Genomic DNA, 20,399 nt, shown 5'->3' with positions numbered 1-20,399 from the left:
GCGGCCCGGGGGCACGAGTGGTTAGCACGTCGGCCTCACAGCTCTGGGGTCCTGGGTTCAAATCCAGGTCGGCCCACCTTTGTGGAGTTTGCATGTTCTCCCCGGGCCTGTGTGGGTTCTCTCAGTGTACTCCGGGTTCCTCCCACATTCCAAAGACGTGCATGGTAGGCTGATTGGACACTCTAAATTGCCCCTAGGTATGGGCGTGAGTGTGAATGGTTGTCCGTCTGCTTGTGCCCTGCGATCGGCTGGCCCCCGCCTCTGGCCCGAAGTCAGCTGGGATAGGCTCCAGCACCCACCGCGACCCTAGTGAGGATAAAGTGGTTGAGAAAATAAATAAGAGAATGAATGATTCTGAACAGGACTGCATAAGGCAATTGACTTCTATATCAGCTGGATGAAGTCATACTTGGAATTTTTTTTTTATCCCCATTGGCATTCACATGTATTTGTAAATGTAACAGCTCTGCAAACAATGCAATAAGTCAACAATATAATAGGCCATCTATTTGAAAGTAAATAGATGGAATTTAAATCCCTTAATGTGAAATTGTTGGTACAACTGTATGACAACAATGTACCTTTATAAAGAAAGCCCTATTTGAATGCCAGTGTCAAATGAATTTAGTCATTTCAAAATTTAACTAAGTCATTTGTAACCATCACAAATACAAAATAGAACCATTAATTAATAATTATTATTTTATTACAGTGATGCAAGCACTTACTGCCCCGTGTTTTTCTTTCATGTCACACCGCTTTTGTCCAGCTGTCATGCATGGCATTGAGATAAGGGTGGACATTATCCTTCAAAGCAAGGTATATTGAACAGTTAAAAGGTGCAATGAAATGGTTACCGTGCCAAAACATGAAAGACTCCAGTAATTTAATTTTATATGTAGAAAACAAATTTGGCACTCAATCCTCTTCATAGTTCCATTTGCCCACTTTTTTCAGGAATTCTGGTTGTGACATTACAACCAGAATTGATGGTCATGCCTAGCTTTTTAGTGTTGCGCTAGCTTGTTCATGTTGACAAGATGACACAACGATTACATGGAAACAAGAGCCGATCGCAGATTGAAAAAATCTGCAGCTCATTCTGGATGTGACATCGTCTGTGAGATGTTTTGTGGTTGGGGCCAAGACAGCTGATATGGGAAGGATAATTAAGATATAATTTAGTTGTTAAGTGTTTTCCATCTCATTTCTGAATGGATATGTGCCAAAAATATGATTTGCATTGATTATTTTTTCTACTTGCTTTAGTATTTCATAGCACCTTCAAAACAACAACAAAAACAAGAATGATCATGTACCATTTAGCTAATGTCACTATAAGTTTAGTCAACATAAGCGGTCGGATGAAATGCAATCATTAACATCTAGAAAAGAAAATTTGTTTATAGCTTTATCTGAGCTTGCTGACTGGACTGACCAAGGGGAAAAATAGCACCCTTGTATCACACGGATAAGGAAAAAAATAAAACGCACCTCTTCAGAATGTGATTAAATAAGCAGCATTGGCGACTGTTAACATATATCAAGTAGAAAAGAGCAACGAGATGAAAAAGAATTTCAATAAGATCATTACTCCTTGACCGGTGGTCACGTTGTAGGTGGAATGTCCGCTGTATTCCAATATTCACAGTCAAAGGACATTGGAGAAGCAGTCCTTTTCGGGGGAAGCTTGGTCCTCGGTGTGAAAACGTTTGTAATAGACGAAATGCTTTAGTCCGTTTCGCTCATTTGGCCAGTCTGTTTCTCCTGCAGGACACTTAAGAGCGACTCCCATGCTGCTTGGCACTGCAGAGAAAATATAATACTGTGTAACACCATCACCGGCTTCATTCATCTGACAAAAAATTGTTCTCGTTGAACCGAAGCATGCATTTTCTAAAACAGTGGTTCTAGAACATTTTATAGCAAGTACAGTGGTACCTCGAGATACGAGCTTAATGCGTTCCGAGACTGAGCTCGTATGTTGATTTTCTCGTTACTCAAACGAACGTTTCCCATAGAAATGAACTAAAAACAGTCGTTCAAAACCTCTGAAAAAAACACCCAAAACAGGATATTGGATTGGAAAAACATTTATTTGTTCTAATTCGCCATCTATTAACAAAGTAACAAATAACTAGTATTACTAAAATGTGTTTAATATTACTAAAATTATACGGATTTGGCAGGGGGGAGAGAGAGACAGACAGAGGGGGGGGGGGGGGGGGGACTTTTTGCACGACAACGCACTCGTAACATAAACAAATTTAAATGAACTTGGATTACGATCCAGACACTCAAAAATAAGTTTAATCTAACCTAACACTAAACTTAATTCTAATTTTGTTTGACATTGATACCTTTCTTCTCCCGGTTGGCTTTATTTGCCCCGCCTCCACACTGACTCGAGGGTTGTTTGATTTTGTATTCCCTTCAAAATATTCCCAAAATGATGCACACAAATGTCCTCACAATAGGATAACGCACGACCACTTGCAAACGAGAAGTAGTCTATATAACTCGTACTAGCGCTCGCCTCGCCATTCGCAAGGACTAACGGGGAAAAACAGAAAAAATGTAACGCTCCGCCCAGTGCTCGCAGAGACATTACACAAGGGAGTTGCAGGGAGAGAGACAGTGCCCATGATGTTCTTATGAGCAGCATCTAGCGTACGCCGTCTGCTCGTATATCAAAATAGGTAAGGTGATCCGACGTATGTTGATGTGATTGGCATCCCCAGGGGCATACCACAAGAGTATAAATTGGCTAATAAGATTACAGCAGGCTAGGAGTGTATTTTTCTTTTGGTTAGTCCAAATAAAAATGTGGACAGGATAATGCAATGTCCAAAATCTTGGAAATTATATTGAACAGGGATTTGTAGCAATAAAGAACAACTGGCAGCCACCAGTCTCATGGCTTCCCATAGAGTACATCTACAAAGGTATTACATTTCTGAATGAACAAGTCATTAGCTGTCTAAAAAAAAAGAAAGAAAAGTTTGAGTATTTTATTTTCTACTTTAAAATATAATTTTGCTTATTGCGCTTTTGTGCAAAAGAAAAATATATATTTACAATGGAGAAATATGACATTAACCTGCTTATTTATGTGAAACTAATAATCCTGACAGGTCATAAACAAGCTGGGAAATGAAGGGTAGTGCGAAGAAAAAGCGCAAGATGACAATCGATATTAAGCACGAAAAACCTGGTGTACGTTTGACTGAGCTGGCTCGCCAATATGAGAGGAGTACTTGTCTACGTGACAACATGATCTTTTCATGTCATCAGTGGCTTCACCCGCTACATTAGCAAATATACCGTAAAGCCTCTATTTGAGCAGCACCTCTAATAAAACGGCACCCTTTAATTGAACGGCACCCTCTAATTGAACGGCACTACAGGAAAAGTTTGGAAAATAGAGCGGCATGCCGGTGAAATAGAGGTTTTTCTCAACTTGAGAAGGTGGTCAGATGGCAAGCGCCTTCTTGCCTGGGATTCATACTGTTGTCACATTAGAATTAAATTGACATTAAACTCGTATCGGACCGGAGTATTGTAATTTTCACACTATAAACCACAATTGCTTTGCTTCACTTTTGACCCTAAACACTAGACAATATGCAATGTTCTCATAGCTTTTTCTCACATCCAGTGGAAGTGTCCTGTTTAGACTGCCTGAAATTTCCAAGCATTATCAAGGTAAAGACAGCGCATTGTATACATAAAAGGGAAGATATTCTAATACTGTGGTATACATACCACAATTCCTGTTTCACTGGGTGACTAGTATACCAGGGAGCAATGTTCCCTCTGAGTTTTTGTTTGTCTGGGCAGAAAGACAACCTCCCTGAGCACACGGAGTACCAGTGTGAGCAACATCATCATTGCTCGCTATGGGCACACACCAGTATCACACCTGCCATAAGCAGGTGCATGTCAACTACACATAATGATTTAGTAATAATAAAATGTAATGATTAATATATATGAATGGGCGGCCCGGCGGATGAGTGGTTCGCGCGTCGGCCTCACAGCTCTGGGGTCCTGGGTTCAAATCCAAGTCGGTCCATCTGTGTTGAATTTCCATATTCTCCTCCGAACACCTCCCCCCGCCTCAGTGTGTATGTCGCTGTCTATATCCCCGGCGAAATGTGTCTAATTTTACTTCTATTAAACACATTTTATTACTATTAAACCACTCGTTATTTATTACTTTGTCAATATATGGCGAATTAGAAGAAATAAAACATTTTTTCCAATACAATATCCTGTTTTTGGTGTTTTTTCAGAGGGTTGGAACGAATTAATTTGTTTTCAGTTCATTTCAATGGGAAACGTTCGCTCAAGTTACGAAAAGCTCGACATACGATCTCAGTCTCGGAACGGATTACTATCGTATGTCGAGGTACCACTGTACTTATATAATGATAATAAATGCATTCAACTCAATACGTTTTTTCTTGCATTTCATTCAGACATCAAAATAAATTTTGCTTAGCATTTAACTTTTTTATATTTTCTCTATTTTGAAATAAATGACCGTATCGGCTGCATTGTCCTGTGTTATGGTGTTTCATCTTTGTCACCTTGCAGTTTCGTGCATGTCAAGGCTTTATGCGCATATAAGCAGTACCCTGGATTCAGTCATCATTTGTTTTAGCGACAAACACGGCTTATATACAAGGAAAAACTGTATATTTTTTTCAAATGAAAAACTGTCATCGGAACAAAACGTGAGAAGCGTCGGGGCTTAGTGACATGACCCGTAGATGTATCTCAGCATGATACAATAAAAACATGAGGGCTATGTGACGTACCTTTTCATAGAAATTGATGTTTTTGTCGGCCATGCCACTGAGAAGGTGTTTGAAGTCCTGTCGCTTGTTGCTCTTCCAGCGCTCCCAGTCGGCCTTCAAATCAGCGTTGAAACACTCCACCTTGTCCTGGCAACGCTCCACCTCCGATGGCATCTAGTGGGAGAGACAAAAAGACCACCGCTACAATAGTCCTATGCATTCCAGCTTAAAGGAGAGCAGCAGTTTTGTGACATCGGCGCCGACAAATGCTTACTCGCTCCAACAAAATGCCAGACAGCGCGGCCACAAAGGTGGGGTTTAGCAACAAGGCGCGACATAGATAGTGCTTACGGGCGTTCTGTCTTCCTGTTTGCGCACTATGGCGGCTTCCAAGCGTCCCTCGTACTCTGCCTGGGTTTGATCGCGCTTCTTCAAAACATTCTGCAAAACAAATGGGAGATGCAGACTTAAATACAGATTTTCTCAACTGATTCTGTCACGTTTAGCGGTCGTTACATACTGTAAGATACTAGAGAAAATTGTCAGTCTCACTTTCATGGAGTCGATGTAGAGCATATACTCTCTGAGGACAGGGAGGAAGTCTTGGCCCATGTTCTCTACCAGCTCATCCATTGCCCCACAACACGTCGAAACTGAGCTACCCACACCCTCAAGGGGGCGCTGCAGCTCCTCTTCTGAGCCTGTCCAGCCGGAGTACACTGTGCTGTACTCCCGCAGCTCAGCCAAGTACTCTTGTGAGGGTGAGGGTATAATGGGGAAAATCGTTAGCTCATTTAGTGCAGAAGTATTATCATGTATTTTTGACATTTTGACAGGGATTGGTTTGGTGACTGAGCTCCCACGATAAAGTAGAATATTTGAATATTCTGTGAATATGCATTATAATATCTGTGGAAGACATGTAAAAATCCTCTACAACATCTGACAACTTCAGGGCTGTCTTCAAACTAAATGGTTGACATCGATTGATTTTTGAAAACAAATGACACAAGTGAAGGGAAGTAGTTGTTTTATCTTTGCGTCTCTTCCTGTTTCACAATCTCAAAGGTCTGATTCAAGTCGTAACTATTAAGGATATGCGTTCTCATTACAGCCACTGAAAATACCGCCAATCTTGCTAGAGCTAAACTTACTTTTATTTCATCCATCTTATTGTTATCTGTAATGTAAAAGTTTTGTGTATAAATGCCAGTTGCTCGGATCCATTGAAATATTCATTTCACATCAAGGTGCCACATAATAGTGTGCTGCACAGGCACTGGCTAGCTCACGGATTGTAACATAATCCCAAACAAAAATTAATGAGTTCACTGGACGTTTGGTTATCAGTCACCACCATCATTTTCTTACCTGACTGTTCTTTGAGGATCCTCTGAGCTATACGATCGATAGTGCCCAGTTTATGGCTGAAGGTGTCCAGGTACTCGCCCATGGTGCAAAACTCCTGCGGCCGCACTCGCAGCTTGTAACCTCCGGCTACGTACTTCACCGAATCACCTACTTTGGTGAGCAGAGCCAGACCCTGACGTTTGTTTAAATCCTACGGATGCACAAATTCAGAATTCTATTTAAACGCGGTCATCTGTTTTGAATCCGACCAATTAAGACGGTAATGTCTAGTACTCTGAATGAATACTGCTTCCATTGAGTTTATCATGCATTTTACTTTCTGACATGAGATACTGCTCTTGTGCCGCGCGCTGTGAGAATAAGCTGCGTGACATCAATTACATGGGCGTGGTAAGAGAATGGAAGATAGTATTGACTGATTTGATGTATAAATACTTAACAGCGGGCGGCACGGTGGAGCGAGTGGGCCTCACAGCTTTGGGGTCCTGGGTTCAAATCCAGGTCATGTCCACCACCTTTGTGGAGTTTGCCTGCGTGGGTTTCTTCCGGGTACTCCGGTTTCCTCCCACATTCCAAAAACATGCATGGCAGGCCGATTGGACACTCTAAATTGGCCCTACGTATAGGTGCTAGTGTGCATAGTTGTCCGTCTCCTTGTGCCCTGCGATCGGCTGGCCACCGATTCAGGGTGTGTCCCCCGCCTCTGGCCGGGAGTCAGCTGGGATAGGCTCCAGCACCCCACATGACTCTAATGAGGATCAAGCGGTTTAGAAAATGAGATGAGATGAGATACTTAACAGCATTCAGAAAATGGCTTTCTGTACACTGACTGTACTGAGAAAATAAATGTCGAAAGCCATGACATGACAACGATTTTATGGAAAAACACAAACGTGGCATTTTGCTTTTACTTAATTTTGTGGGGGGAAATCTGTGTGTGCACAGAAACAAAAAGGGCACGGAACTTCCAATTTACCAATGTCATATACATTGTAGGTGGCAGCACCACCGAAAGTTGACCCCTGCTTGCAAGTAACCCTTCTGCGCCGTTGTTTCCTCTTCCACCCTGGAGCCAACTCGAAACAACGTAGCGTAGTGGAATTTGGTGGGGAGTTAGGCCATGTGGAAGACGTGTCTACGTGAAGACATGAGGTTTTCATATCATCAGTAGCTTCACCCCTACATTAGCAAATATACCGTAAAACCTCTATTTGAGCGGCACCTCTATTTGAACGCTACCTCTAATAAAACAGCACCTTGGTGGAAGAATTGAAAATTAGAACGGCACCTCTAACTGAACGTCACTACGGGAAAAGTTTGAAAAATATGTGCCGGTGAAATAGGTTTTTCTCAACCTGACAAGGTGGTCAGATGGCAAGCGCCTTCTTGCCTGGGATTCATACTGTTGTCACATTAGCGATGCCACCAAGAAGCAATTGAAGAAGCTCCATATTGATGTGGATGTGATTCCGGGAAGCTGCACCAAATTTATACAGGCCCCCCGAGGTCTACTGGAACGCCCCATTCAAGGCCAACGTCCGAAAGTTCTATGAGAACTGGATGTTGCACGACAAGAAGAGCTACACCAAATTTGGCAACATGCGAGCACCAACCGCTCTCGACGGCTCGAAGGATTGCCAGATCTATTGTTTCAGGTCAGACGGCCCGATTCAGACTCTTTTGCAACTTCTCCAACAAGCGCGAGCCAATGCTGGCGACGATGAACATCAACTCACTCAGACACTCAACGCTGATGCGGAAGGTGATGTGAATGACGAGGACAGCTACAACAGCGACGTGTCACTTGATTTTCACCAGTGAATTTGTAATTACTTACCAGTAATTGCCTTGTATTTGTGCCTTTTGTTGTATAAATATGTATATGTTACCCGTTTCTCTTTTCATCCATAAAATTGACCGCATGTTCTCAAAATTCTGACCAGCTAGTCGAAAAAAAGAGCGGCACCTCTAATTGAACGGCACTATGGGGGAAAGTTTAAAAAATAGAACGGCATGCCGTTGAAATAGAGCTTTTACTATATATTGGGGCATTATCGCGACCTACCATTTCAGAATACAGAAATCAGATGTCTCCTAAATCTCACTTTTGTCTTGTGAACCGTTTAGACGGCGATTGTCAAGATTTCTAATTTTGAAGTAATTTTCACATTTTGGGGTTTTTAAACAATAGGGCTCTCCGTAAAAGTTTTTTGCATTTTCACCCCTATTATCATTGTCGTGTAAACAGCCCGAGTGATTCAGTGGTGTCTCCGTCCACTGTTGGCTTTTTGTCGAATGAAGCTTTCCCACCTTATCATCTTACCTTAGCAGACAGAAAGGCGTTGAGCTGTGGGTTGAATGAAAGGACCGGGTGGTCTGCAACACGCTTGAGGAATTTGTCCAAGGCTTTCATGCGTGTTTCAACAAACTCTTCCGAAAAACGATCCACCACACCCTTCATTACGAACTTCTCTGGTAAAGGCTGAAAGAAGAGCGTTTGATCCAAGTCGATTCACGCGCACCATAAATCTGTACTGTCTTTGTGGTCACTTACAGGGATTAGGTGGGTGGGCTGGCTGTCCTCCAGTTTGATCCTAAGCCAGTCGAAATCTTGGTAGCGGCGCCGTACGCAATATTCTGGAAGATCAAACTCAATCCGGGTTGTCTAAACACATGACATTGGCATTGTTAATTAAGTAACATTTTTAAAGGAAAAAAAGAGCTTCAAAAAATCCCCAAATCGTGAGGGACCAAAAAGCCTAAACTTATTTTTATCATCCAAGATTTCATTTTCCTGTTTGTTTTGCGAAACAAGCTGTGAACTATGGGTGAAACAATTGTTCTGGATCGATATATCGATTGGGTATGTAAAATTGATAAAAGATAATGAATTGTCTAAGATATATAGTCATACCTCTACTTATGAAATTAATTGGTTCCAGAACTTTTTTGTAACATGAAAATTTCACAATTAGAACAGTACTTTATATGTAAATTATTTAATTATTTCCATAGTCCTCACTCAACTACCAACTAAACCCTTTAAAATTGGTCAAAATGTCACAATTTTGTATGAAAGATGTGAGAAACACAAAAATGAGGGAAAATTATAAGAAAATGATTTATGAATGGCTTAAAATGAATAAAAAGCATACAAAATCTATCCGTGTTGAAACGCAGGGGAACAAGAGGAAGCTAACGGTAGGCAACAGAGAGAGGAGACAAAAACAAACATGAACACACACATCTGATCTTTTAACGTTTTTAAAATGTATAAAACAAAGATCATGAAAGTGGGCGATCGCACGACTCGTTGACACTTTTTCAGGATAAGTTTTTCCACCAAGTAAGAAATTTGTTTCACCCCGTTTTTTTTTTCTTATTTGTGCTGTTGGAATGGTGGCTGCTTCCTCCTCAGCCACCTCCTTGCGTTGCAGTTACTCCTGCTCCATAAGTTTAAGCAGACAACGGGTCAAAGAAACATGGAGCGTTGTTGTGAGACAGCCAATGAGAGCCCAGTAGAGTGTGGCGATGTTCTAAAGTGAGAATAAATGCATCCCCAACAATACTTTCAAAATAAAATAACAGAAAAGGAATTCATTTACTTTTTGGGTGATTTCCTAACTTGGATTTTTTTCGAATCTCGAGGCACTCATTTGCATATAAAAAGCTTTCGTAACCTAAAATTTTGTACCTAGAGGTATGACTGCATTGCTTTGTTAAAATAACTGAAAAGCTTCAGGAACAAAATTGTCAGTGTCAAAATTACTTCATATTTTCATCTTTTTTTATCTTTTAGGTGAAAAGGTGCCGTTTGTTGTTAAATCCTTTCAATTCCCTTGAAATGACTTGACTCAAGACTTTGTAACATCAACAAATATTGCTTAATTGTCAAAAATATCAATATGGTATTCTTATAAATTGGGTGATATACACCCTCACCGTGAACAAAAACGATTTTATTAGATTTTTTACGATTAGGAAAACTACTAGTTTTTGTTTTTTTTAAATCAAGGGAGTGTTGACTTCCATTCACAGATCCAGAGTAGAACAGGCCACAGAACAATTTTGCTTCCATGCCACCGTTAAAGAGTCTCATGTATGCTCTCTTAATTAACACTATCCCTTCATATTTGACTGTGGTATATGTATAAGGCCATTCACACTGACCACCCAGGTGCACATAGCAACAATCGCCATGCCACCACAACCAGCAGACAGGCCCTCTGACTCTTTCATTTCACTCTCTATCAACACTACGGCTAAATGAATAAAAGCAGACTATATTGTGTTCCTTCAGCACTTCATGGCTTAAGCACATGGCATTTTTTATATTAAGTATAAAAAAAAACATGTCCATAATAATGTCAAAGTTCACGCTGAAACTCAAGCGGAAGACAGGAGATAAAAAATGGCAGAAGTCAGAGCATCCCTTCTTCTTTGGCGCTAAAATGGGTGGCACTCAGCGCAGAAGAAGCGAAATTTCAGGGTGGAAGAAGAATGACGCACTGAATAATACAAACAGCCGAGAAGGACATCGGCTTGCCGTTTCCTATTTTCTTTGGAATACATTTCGCACCGCGCACAGAAAGACTACGCCGAGCCTATTCCAGCATATTTAGGATTTTGAATGCCTCCTAAGTGTCCTGTGTCATTCATCTAATGCATCATAAATGAATCTACAGTGCATTACATAAAGAAAGAAGAAGCAAACATTCGGAAAACGGCAACAATATCTTTATCCAAGGGTGGTACCCACTAGTGGTAACCACTAGAAATAAAATAAAATCATGGTTAAGATGGCGCATGCCCTATTGGTCTGGATTTCGAACTGTAGGGAGAAGATACTTCTGGATACCAAAATGATTGGAACCAAAGCTAAGACCTTTTACAATAGCTTAGCTAATGAGAAAGACGAAAATGAGCCTAAGCGTCATGCCGATGCCGCTAGTGAGCGTCATGGTTTTACAGTGGTACCTTGAGATACGAGCTTAATGTGTTCAGGGACTGAGCTCGTATGTCGATTTACTCATCTCAAATCAACGTTTCCCATAGAAATGAACTAAATACAAATTACTGTATTTACTCGCGTATAAGCCGCTTTTGTTGGACAAAAAAATGACTGAATCGAGGGTACGGCTTGTATGCGCCTAAAAACACGACATGCAAAAACACTGCACGTTGACGGCACCGTGACACGATGACGTCAAGACAAAATGGCGCCGCTGCGTGCGCCATGACGCAAGCAAATTCCGATACGGTCATTCATTTCAAAATAAAGAAAAGATAGAAAGGTAAAACGCTAAACTAAATTTATTTTTACGTCTATGAATGAAATTCAAGAAAAAAAGTATGTACCTTGCATATAACGTGAAAAAAATACGTTCCCGTCACTGCTCGCTCGGGGCACAGGCTCCATTTTACCAAAGTCCCGGGCAGCCATCTTACCTAGGGGCCTGACGTATAAACCTAGTTAAATGTGCTGTGACTGGCCAGACGCGAGTAGCCTTGATTTTGAAATAAAAATAAATTCCACTTTGATTTTTTTTTCGATGAATTTGTTGTTCGAAAGTGACAACTATTGGAGTAATATGAACCATCGAAAGAATTGAGATATTTTGATATTAGAAGCAATGTGGCTGCGACAACATCTTAAACTTCTGGTAAGAAAATTGTAATTTCTGTAATTAGAAAGCATCAGGTTCTCAACAAGATAGTCATTTCTTTTTTCAAATTGAATAATTTGATATTTTGCATTTACAAAGACAGGCATATTAACTTCCTTATGATATTGACACCTAATAATGTCCTTTTGATTCATACAGTAGCTCAGAAATACCACTTGTGATGATTTTTCTTAAGATTTTTCCTTCAAAGTAACACATTTGTACTCCCTATTAAAACCATGAATATGGAGGTGAAAATTGGGAATCAGGTGGGCGTCTTATGTCTGTTGCATTATAGAAACATTATTAAAAGTTGTCAAAGGCAATTATCTTATGATATTTTTTTTTCAAAACATCCGTCAACCAGCACTACAGAAGGGCAACTTAAATCCAAACAGGTAAGAACCAGTAGCGACTAATAAAAATGGGTGAAAAATTAAATTCCAAAGAAATAATGAAACGTTCATGTTTGTTGTTGATTAATGTTGTTCATGTTTTTGTTTGAATTCTTAATGTTGCGTTTATGAGATGTGTGTTCATGTGTTCGTATTTGTGTGCTCTCTTTGTTGCCTACCATTAGCTTCCTCTTGTTGCCCTGCGTTTCGGATAGATATTGTATGATTGTTATTCAATTTAAGACATTACAAAATCATTTTCTTACAGTTTTCCCTCATTTTTATGTTTTTCACATCTTTGATACAATATTGGGACACTTTGACCAATTTTAAAGGGCTTAGTAGGTAGTTGTGTAAGGACCATAGAATGAATTAGATAATTTACATATAAAGTACTGGTCTACTTACCAAATTTTCAAGTTACGAAAAAAGTTCTGGAACCAATTAATTTCATGAGTAGAGGTACAACTGTAGTAAGATTTGGAGGACACTATAGAAAATAGACAGTTGTCATCCATGACAAAAGCTGTAAGCAAACCTTGGTGGACACTCTGTATGTGATGTAGGTCTCCATGGTGGAGACGTGCTTCTTTGGCTCATCCACCGTGACAAACAGGTCACGCAATTCGGTTGCGCCATAATTGTCCCGCGAGTCTGACTCGATGTCATCGTCCAGCTGCAGTCTGTTGAACAGCGAAGACCCCGAGGCAGGACTCGGTGTGTCTGCCACCGTGCCATTGGCCAAACCCCCCTCCTGAGGGTAGAGATTATTCAAAATATATTTATCAAGTGTCCTCACAAACAAAGAAGTGATAGATTGATGCAGTTGTTTGTTTGTCCCTGTGAATTAAGCTCTTGTTGATGTTGCAGCTAAGCGTTTACACAACCCATCATGTGACAACTTTGACAATGAGGCAAGAATGAAGCAAATGTTTGCACTGAAGACTTGAGACTCAAGGATATCTATTGTCGCCTTGTGCATGTTGCTTTTCCACATTTCATTTCTGGCAACAGATTTTTGAAAAGAAACACTTTTACAGGCATAGCACCTTGTAGTGGTATACAGTGGTACCTCGAGATACGAGCCTAATGCGTTCCGGGACTGAGCTCGTATGTCGATTTTCTTGTAACTCAAATGAACGACTCCAATAGAAATGAACTAAAAACAAATTAATTCGATCCAACTCTCTGGAAAAACACCCAAAACAGTATATTGGATTGGAAAAACATTTTTATTTGTTCTAATTCACCATCTATTAACAAAGTAACAAAAGTGGGTTAATAGTACTAAAATGTGTTTAATAGTATACTAAAATTAGACGGATTTCGCGGAAGGGAGAGAGAGAGTGACAGGGAGAGGGGGCCAGAGGGGTGGGAGACTTTTTTGCACGGCAACGCGCTTGTAACATAACATAAACAAATTTAAATGAAGTTGGATTACGATGCAGACACACTCAAAAATAAATTTAATCTAACTTTACACTAAACTTAATTCTAATTTTGTTTTAAATTTTGATACCTTTCTTCTCCCGAGTTGGCTTTATTTGCCTCGCCTCCACCCTGACTTTCAGATGCAACCTATCGAGGGTTGTTTGCTTTTGTATTCCCTTCAAAATATTCCGAAAATGATGCACACAAATGTCCTCACAATAGGATAACGCACGTCCACTTTCCAACTTGCCCGGGAAGTAGTACTCCTCTTGTATTAGCGACGGGAAGAAAAAAAACACTGAAAAAATGCAAACGCTCTGCCCAGTACTCGTAGAGACATTACACGAGGGAGTTGCGATCAGAGAGACATTACACGAGGGAGTTGCGGCCAGAAAGGCAGTGCCTATGATGTTCTCATGAGCAGCCTCTCGCGTCCACTGTCTGCTCGTATATCAAAATTTGTCTTGTATCTCACGATAAATATCTGCTCAAAATTTTACTCGTATCTCAAATTGGTCGTATGTCGGGGCACTCGTATGTCAAGGTACCACTGTAAAGCCATTCTTTTGTTCTGCTTCCTATAAAGGATTAAACTAGACTGCATGGTTCAAGCAAAAAATATATTTTTATGTTCTCAATTTTCTTGATTTCACACTTTTTTCCAGGTGGCAGATACTACAGGTTTTGTGCGGTAAGAAAACAAAGAAGACTAAAAAACTAGCAACACGAGTATCAAACAAAGAACAGAACTCATCCTGGACGGAACAAGCCCGCTCCGCTCTGCTGACTTCACTTGGGCTACTTATTTATTTCTTATTTATTGATTATTTAGTGATTATTTATCTCTACTATATACAGTGGTACCTCGACCTACGATCAGGTCTACCTACGACATGCTCAAGATACGATGAAAATTCCGATTGAATAATTCGCCCTAGATACGATCAAAATTTCGAGATGCGACCAAGCCAGGTGGCCATGGCACTGTCTTGCTGCATCTCTTTCGTGTATAACAGATAGCTATGAGCACTGAACGGTTTCTTTCGCCTACACATGGACCAGAAAACGCACAACAAGCATGCGCGGGCAAAAAGGGCTTTCTGGGTAATGAAGTATACTCGTGCACACAACACCGATAGCCAATGGCACCCTTTCTCAAAATAAAACTTCATTACCCACAATCAATACGTAGGTAGGCAGCTGTTGCATTTCCTGCTTTTCCTTCCTTAGCCTGTTAGCTCCCGCAATCGCTTATTCAAGACTACTTCTCGTTGGCAAGTGGTCGTGCATTATCCTATTGTGAGGACGTGTGCATCATTTTTGGAATATTTTGAAGGGAATACAACACCAAACAGCCCATCGATAGCGAACGTGAGGGTGGACGCATGGCAAACAGCTAACCCGGAACCCCAGAACCAAGGTAAAAAAAATTAAAACAACATTAGAATTCAGTTTTGTGTAAAGTTACATTAAACGTCTGTTTGAGTGAGTCTGTATATATTAATCCAAGTTAATTTAAATTTGTTTGTTTCGTTACGTGTGTTGTTTAAATTGACTTTTAGAATGTTTTTGTACATTTCCTTGACATTGCAGTGTTTGAATGTGTTCATATTTTTTTTTATTTAAATCTTTTTTTTAATTATTTTTACTGTGCACATTCATTGTGAAGTACTACTACAATTAATTTCAAATCTCTCCCAAGGCATCACATGCACTCACTTGCCTTCAGCGTGTCACCAGAAGGCCAAGCACCCTCTTAGTTAGGAGTAGTATATTTCTACACTGCAGTGCAAAGCTTAACTAATTGGACATTGTCCAAAATGAACATTTTTCAGTCTACTTGGAGTAATCTTTTAGGAATTAGTATACAGTCAAATAGTTAACTGAATTATGTTTTCTTAATTAAAAGGTCCGCCATATCATTAAATAATAATACAAAAAATGCCCAAATCTATGCAAACTCACAACTTGCGGTTTGTACAAAATACGATAATTGAGGTGTTTAAAATAAAATTAGCAAGTCTTGATGTGAAATGGGGATATAGTAAAAATATTTGCTGTCTTCCATAGTAATGTATCTTCAAAATGAACCCTATCAATTTTAAACAAGGTGTTAAACATTTTGGAATGCTGGAAAGCGTTTGCTTTACTGGGTGATATTGTTCTTTGACAAGTTTTACAATCACCCCCGTAATCAGTGCAAACAGCAGGCTACAAAATGTTTTTGTTTTCTTTTTGGAACTTGGGACAGCCGGATTAAAAACAGGGTCCAGCCTACCTTGTCGCCTCCGGGGCTGACGCCGACATCTGGCCCCGAAGACAGCGACTCGTCCGCGGTGGACAGCGGGTGGAGAATCTCTGCGATGTGTTTCTGCCCCGAGCTGGCCAGGCCTCGCTGGGCGCCGATGCTCATTGTGTGGCAGACGCGGCGTCTCGCCTGGAAGTCGAAACTAGGGGCTATTCAGATTCGGCAGCTAGTGGCGCCTCCACGATCGGGCGAAATGTTTTTCTGTTCGTCCTCTTGTAACAAACCAATATTCCGAGCCGCTATTCGGTGGTAATAGTCACCTGAGCGCTACAGCGCAGCTGCGGAGGTTAACGCGCGGAAACCCGGAAGTAAATATCGAGTGAGAAAAGTACGAACACGGGATTTATTTGCATTAAAATTAACATATTTTTAATTTCAAATGTACACGTGCAGTAAATAGGAATTTATGCATTAATTAAATACGAGGATTAAAGCACCACCTGTTGTATAACCATGTCTTTGTAAAACTAGTGATATATATTAAATATTGTGCAATACTTTCATTTACATAGTATGACTATATATGAGTGAGTGAGTGATTGAGTGAATGAATGACTGCTCTCCCCCCCCCCCCCCCCCCCCCAAATATACATGTTGTTGCTTTAATGTTTGCCATTTTTTATCAGGCATAACCACGGACAGCCCACTGGAACGTCCTGAGATTCCCCCGCAGCCACGACTATACAACTCACAAGGAAGAACATTACGCCGGGCTATAAGAAGTAAAAATCCCATAAATCCTTTCGAATACGTTCTTTATCCCATTTTTATTAATTTTACTTCGGCAGTATGACTGCTAATTCCTCAGGACCGGGTAGGTTCACTAGTTTCGCGAGTCCGATGACAACGTAGTCTTTGACATTAGTAGTTTTTTGTCGTGCGGTAGCCTTACTCCGCGACGTAGGTTTACTCTCTTGACGTTTATGCTCTTTGACCATATTAACATGGCCACATTCTGATGTTGGCAATACAGTAAGTCTCTTAATATTTTTGGAGTTTGTGTAAATAATATTTTTCATTTAATTCAGAAGAAAATCACCCAAAAATTGAAACGAGAAGGTGCTGTACTACTGCAATTTTCGTGTTTTATTGACGTGACTTAGCTCATCACTAGTATATAAAAAACATTATACCGTAAAACCTCTATTTAAACGGAACCTCTAATAGAACGGCACTTTGGTGGAAGAATTGAAAAATAGAATGGCACCTTCTAATTTAACGGCACCTCTAATTGAACGTCACTACAGGGACAGATTGAAAAATAGAGTGCCATGCCGGTGAAATAAGGTTTTAGGGTAACACGCCATGCTTGTATTATAGTAGAAAATTACCGGGTATTTTAAACTTCTGCAGAGCTCGATAAGAACATAAAAATTTGGCAAGCGGTTCCGAATAAAAGGATTTTGAAGCGGAAGAACTACGACATACACTTTAAACTGGAAGTTGTTGCGTACGCTGAGAAATACAATAAATCAAAGGCTGAAAAAGACAAGACGGTTCCTCGTGCATGCATCCAACATTGGACGGAACAGAAAGCCCGGCTCGAGGCTCAGTTGAGGGCGTCTTCGTCTTCAATTTCATCAACCAAGCGACTCCAAGGTGCCGGACTCACTTTGAAGGACAATGATTTCGACGAGAAGCTCATCAGCTGGGTTTGTCAGCAACATCAGAAGAAGCTCCCCGTCAGCCGAACGCTAATTCAGAAAGAGGCTCTCACTTTTTCGACCGACAAAAATTTCAAGGCGAGTAATGGCTGGTTGGAAACGTTTTTGCTCCGCCACAACTTGGTCTCACGCCGCCCGACGACTACTTGTCAGAAAGAGCCGGAGGAGTACGCTGAGAAGATCGTGAATTACTTATTGTTCGTCGAATAGAGCCGTCGCACCTCCAACTATACATACATTTTTGCTGCCGGCGAGACGGCCGTTTACATGGATTACTCGAGCAGTCTTACCATTGAGAATAAGGGAGTCCGAGAGGTCCCCATAAAGACTGGTGGTCATGACAAGTTACACGTTACTGTCATGCTGACCGCTCGATCTGATGGATTTAAATGTTGACCGTACGTCCTACTCAAGAACAAGCGACCAATTAAGGAGATTGTCACCAAGTTCAAGAATACGCTCCATCTTTGTTGGGCCGGCGGCTCCTTCTTCAATGACGATCTGACTTCTGAGTTTCTTGCCTGGGATACATTCCGTTGTCACATTAGCGATGCCACCAAGAAGCAATTGAAGAAGCTCCAGGTTAATGTGGGCGTGATTCCAGGAGGCTGCACCAAATTTGTACAGGCCCTCGACGTCTACTGGAACGCCCATTCAAGGCCAAAGTCGGACAGTTCTACGAGAACTGGATGTTGCACGGCGAGAAGAGCTACACCAAATCTGGCAACTTGCGAGCCCCATCAATGGATGTTTATTTGAAATGGATTGGCGATGCTTGGGATCAGCTGCCGAAGGATCTAATCATCAAGTCGTTCAAGGGATGCGGACTGACCAACGCTAACGACGGCTCGAAGGATTGCCAGATCCATTGTTTCAGTTCAGACGGCCCGAATCAGACTGGTTTGCAACTTCTCCAGCAAGCGCGAGCCAATGCTGGCGACGTTGAATGTGAACTCACTCAGACACTCAACGCTGATGCGGAAAGTGATGTGAATGACGAGGACAGCTACAACAGCGACGTGTCACTTGATTTTCACCAGTGAATTTGTAATTACTTACCAGTAATCGCCTTGTATTTGTGCCTTTTGTTAAATAAATATGCATATGTTACCTGGTTTCTCTTTTCATCCATAAAAGCTCGAACAACAGTGCAAGCAGACACGTTCGTCCAAGCGTCCACAATCCATTCGCAAATAGTGGCGTAACTAGCCCGGCGCTGCCTGCCACCCTTCGTAAAGCTGTGTTCGCCACCTATCATCCCTTGTTCCCATGCCGCTCGCAACTTTGCTTTGAACGCCCGGTTGATGCCGATGTCCAGCGGTTGGAATTCTTTAGTTAAGCCTCCGGGAATGACGGCAAGCTCAGAGTTCATTTTCGTGACTATGTTTTTCACCGCTACTGCGAGATGGGCATGCGCAAATCAACTCCGCTTCTTCTTCTTGACTTACCGAAGCTCGTTCTCCTGCTTCCTCCATTTGCTAACCATGGATTCGTTGATCTAAAATTCCCTCGCGGCTGCTCTATTCCCATGTTCCCCTACATAAGTTTGAACTGAGCTTCGTAAGCGTGTCTATTTGTATTATTCATATTCATTTACAAAACAAACCGAAATTGATTTGCAATAAACACCTGCCCACACTATATACAGGTACAGTGGTACCTCGTCATACGACCGCTCGTCATACAAAATTCTCGTCTTACGAGGGAAATTTCGATCGAATAATTCGCCCGTCATGCGATCAAAATTTCGTGATGCGACCAAGCCAGGTCTTTTTTTGCATATCTTTTGTGTATAACAATATCTACGAGCACGGAACGATTAATTCAGACAAGTTTCTCATACGACCAGGAAACGCACAACGCGCGGGCAAAAAGAGGGAGGGAGGGAGGGAGGGTCATGTAAGAGATATATATATATATATATATATATATATATATATATATATATATATATATATATATATAAATAATGAACTATGAATGCTGAAATACTTATAAACCCATTTGGTTTTCCTATTTTCTGTTCTGCTATTACAAAACAGTCTTCCAGAACAAAGCCAGAGTGCAAATTTTGGCTGAGCTGGAGAAAGAAAGGAAGCGATTAATAAAGAATCAGTCCGTGAGCACTCCAGGAGCCAGGTAGCGTAAATGGGCCTAAAAAATGGAAATACATTTCAATGATCTCTATATAAAAGTTTCAGTCACAACCATTTAACCTATAAATTAATGTAGTTCACAGATAGCTTCCTGACTACCAGTAGTTCAAATTTGTCCTCTGTAGAGGACATTTGTAAACCTAAATATCACCCACCTAGTGCATCCAATCGCATTAACTCCTTTTGAGCTCTATAGAGGACATTCAGAACTTTCCAATGATAACACATGTCTTTTGCAGTATTCAAATTACACATAAATTGGGGAATTTCAATTGGACAACATTTTTTTCCTGGTAGGCAGGAGGATATTACGAAAGGAAGTAATTCCACCTGTGAATGTCTATTTTACATTATTTTCCTAAGCATTTCAATACCCCGTCACAACGCAAAGGACTTCCGGGATAGTGCAGAGCAGCAGCACATCGTTGCCCAGCAGAAAGCAGCCTTGCAGGTAAAACATTGTTATGAAGTGCTCATGTTAAAAGTTCAAAATGTCACAGGTAGTCTGCAGTTTGACTGTATTTTTTTTTTGCCCCAACAGCACGCACACGGGCACTCATCAGGCTTCTTCATCACTCAGGACTCCTCATTTGGTAACCTCATCCT

The 20,399-nt window shown here is 41.0% G+C and overlaps 2 protein-coding genes across 4 annotated transcripts in view; one reads left to right on the top strand and one right to left on the bottom strand.

Annotated features, from left to right (window-relative positions):
• Positions 1–688: 688 nt before the first annotated feature.
• Positions 689–16,295, bottom strand: snx30 (sorting nexin family member 30). 2 transcript variants are annotated; one of them, XM_077623236.1, is made up of 9 exons: positions 15,944–16,293; positions 12,773–12,988; positions 8,728–8,838; positions 8,497–8,655; positions 6,174–6,363; positions 5,355–5,554; positions 5,154–5,243; positions 4,824–4,976; positions 689–1,806 (listed from the first exon to the last, which is right to left on the bottom strand). In XM_077623236.1, exons 1-9 carry the CDS (start codon positions 16,076–16,078, stop codon positions 1,732–1,734), a joined length of 1,329 nt encoding a protein of 442 aa, XP_077479362.1. In that variant the 5' UTR covers positions 16,079–16,293; the 3' UTR covers positions 689–1,731. The 2 variants fall into 2 exon arrangements, with proteins under 2 accessions (XP_077479362.1, XP_077479363.1); XM_077623237.1 differs by lacking the exon at positions 689–1,806 and having other exon boundaries at positions 4,832–4,976; positions 5,077–5,243; positions 15,944–16,295.
• Positions 16,296–16,617: 322 nt separating this feature from the next.
• The window catches only part of LOC144091309 (SOSS complex subunit C-like), a 4,469-nt gene continuing 687 nt past the window's right edge, over positions 16,618–20,399 (top strand). Inside the window, exons 1-4 of one of the 2 annotated variants that reach the window (XM_077623533.1) lie at positions 16,618–16,787; positions 19,680–19,776; positions 20,185–20,244; positions 20,335–20,399. The exon at positions 20,335–20,399 is cut by the window's right edge and continues 687 nt beyond it. In XM_077623533.1, coding sequence (XP_077479659.1) covers positions 16,763–16,787; positions 19,680–19,776; positions 20,185–20,244; positions 20,335–20,399 — 247 coding nt within the window. In that variant the 5' untranslated portion in view covers positions 16,618–16,762. Of the gene's footprint in view, positions 16,788–19,679; positions 19,777–20,156; positions 20,245–20,334 lie in introns of both variants that reach the window. The other variant, XM_077623532.1, reaches the window with a different exon arrangement.

The sequence above is a fragment of the Stigmatopora argus genome, chromosome 16 (genome assembly GCF_051989625.1).
Source record: "Stigmatopora argus isolate UIUO_Sarg chromosome 16, RoL_Sarg_1.0, whole genome shotgun sequence".
Taxonomy (NCBI): Eukaryota; Metazoa; Chordata; class Actinopteri; order Syngnathiformes; family Syngnathidae; genus Stigmatopora; species Stigmatopora argus.
The sequence above is the reverse complement of the archived record's forward strand: the minus strand, read 5'-3'. Positions and strand labels throughout refer to the sequence as shown.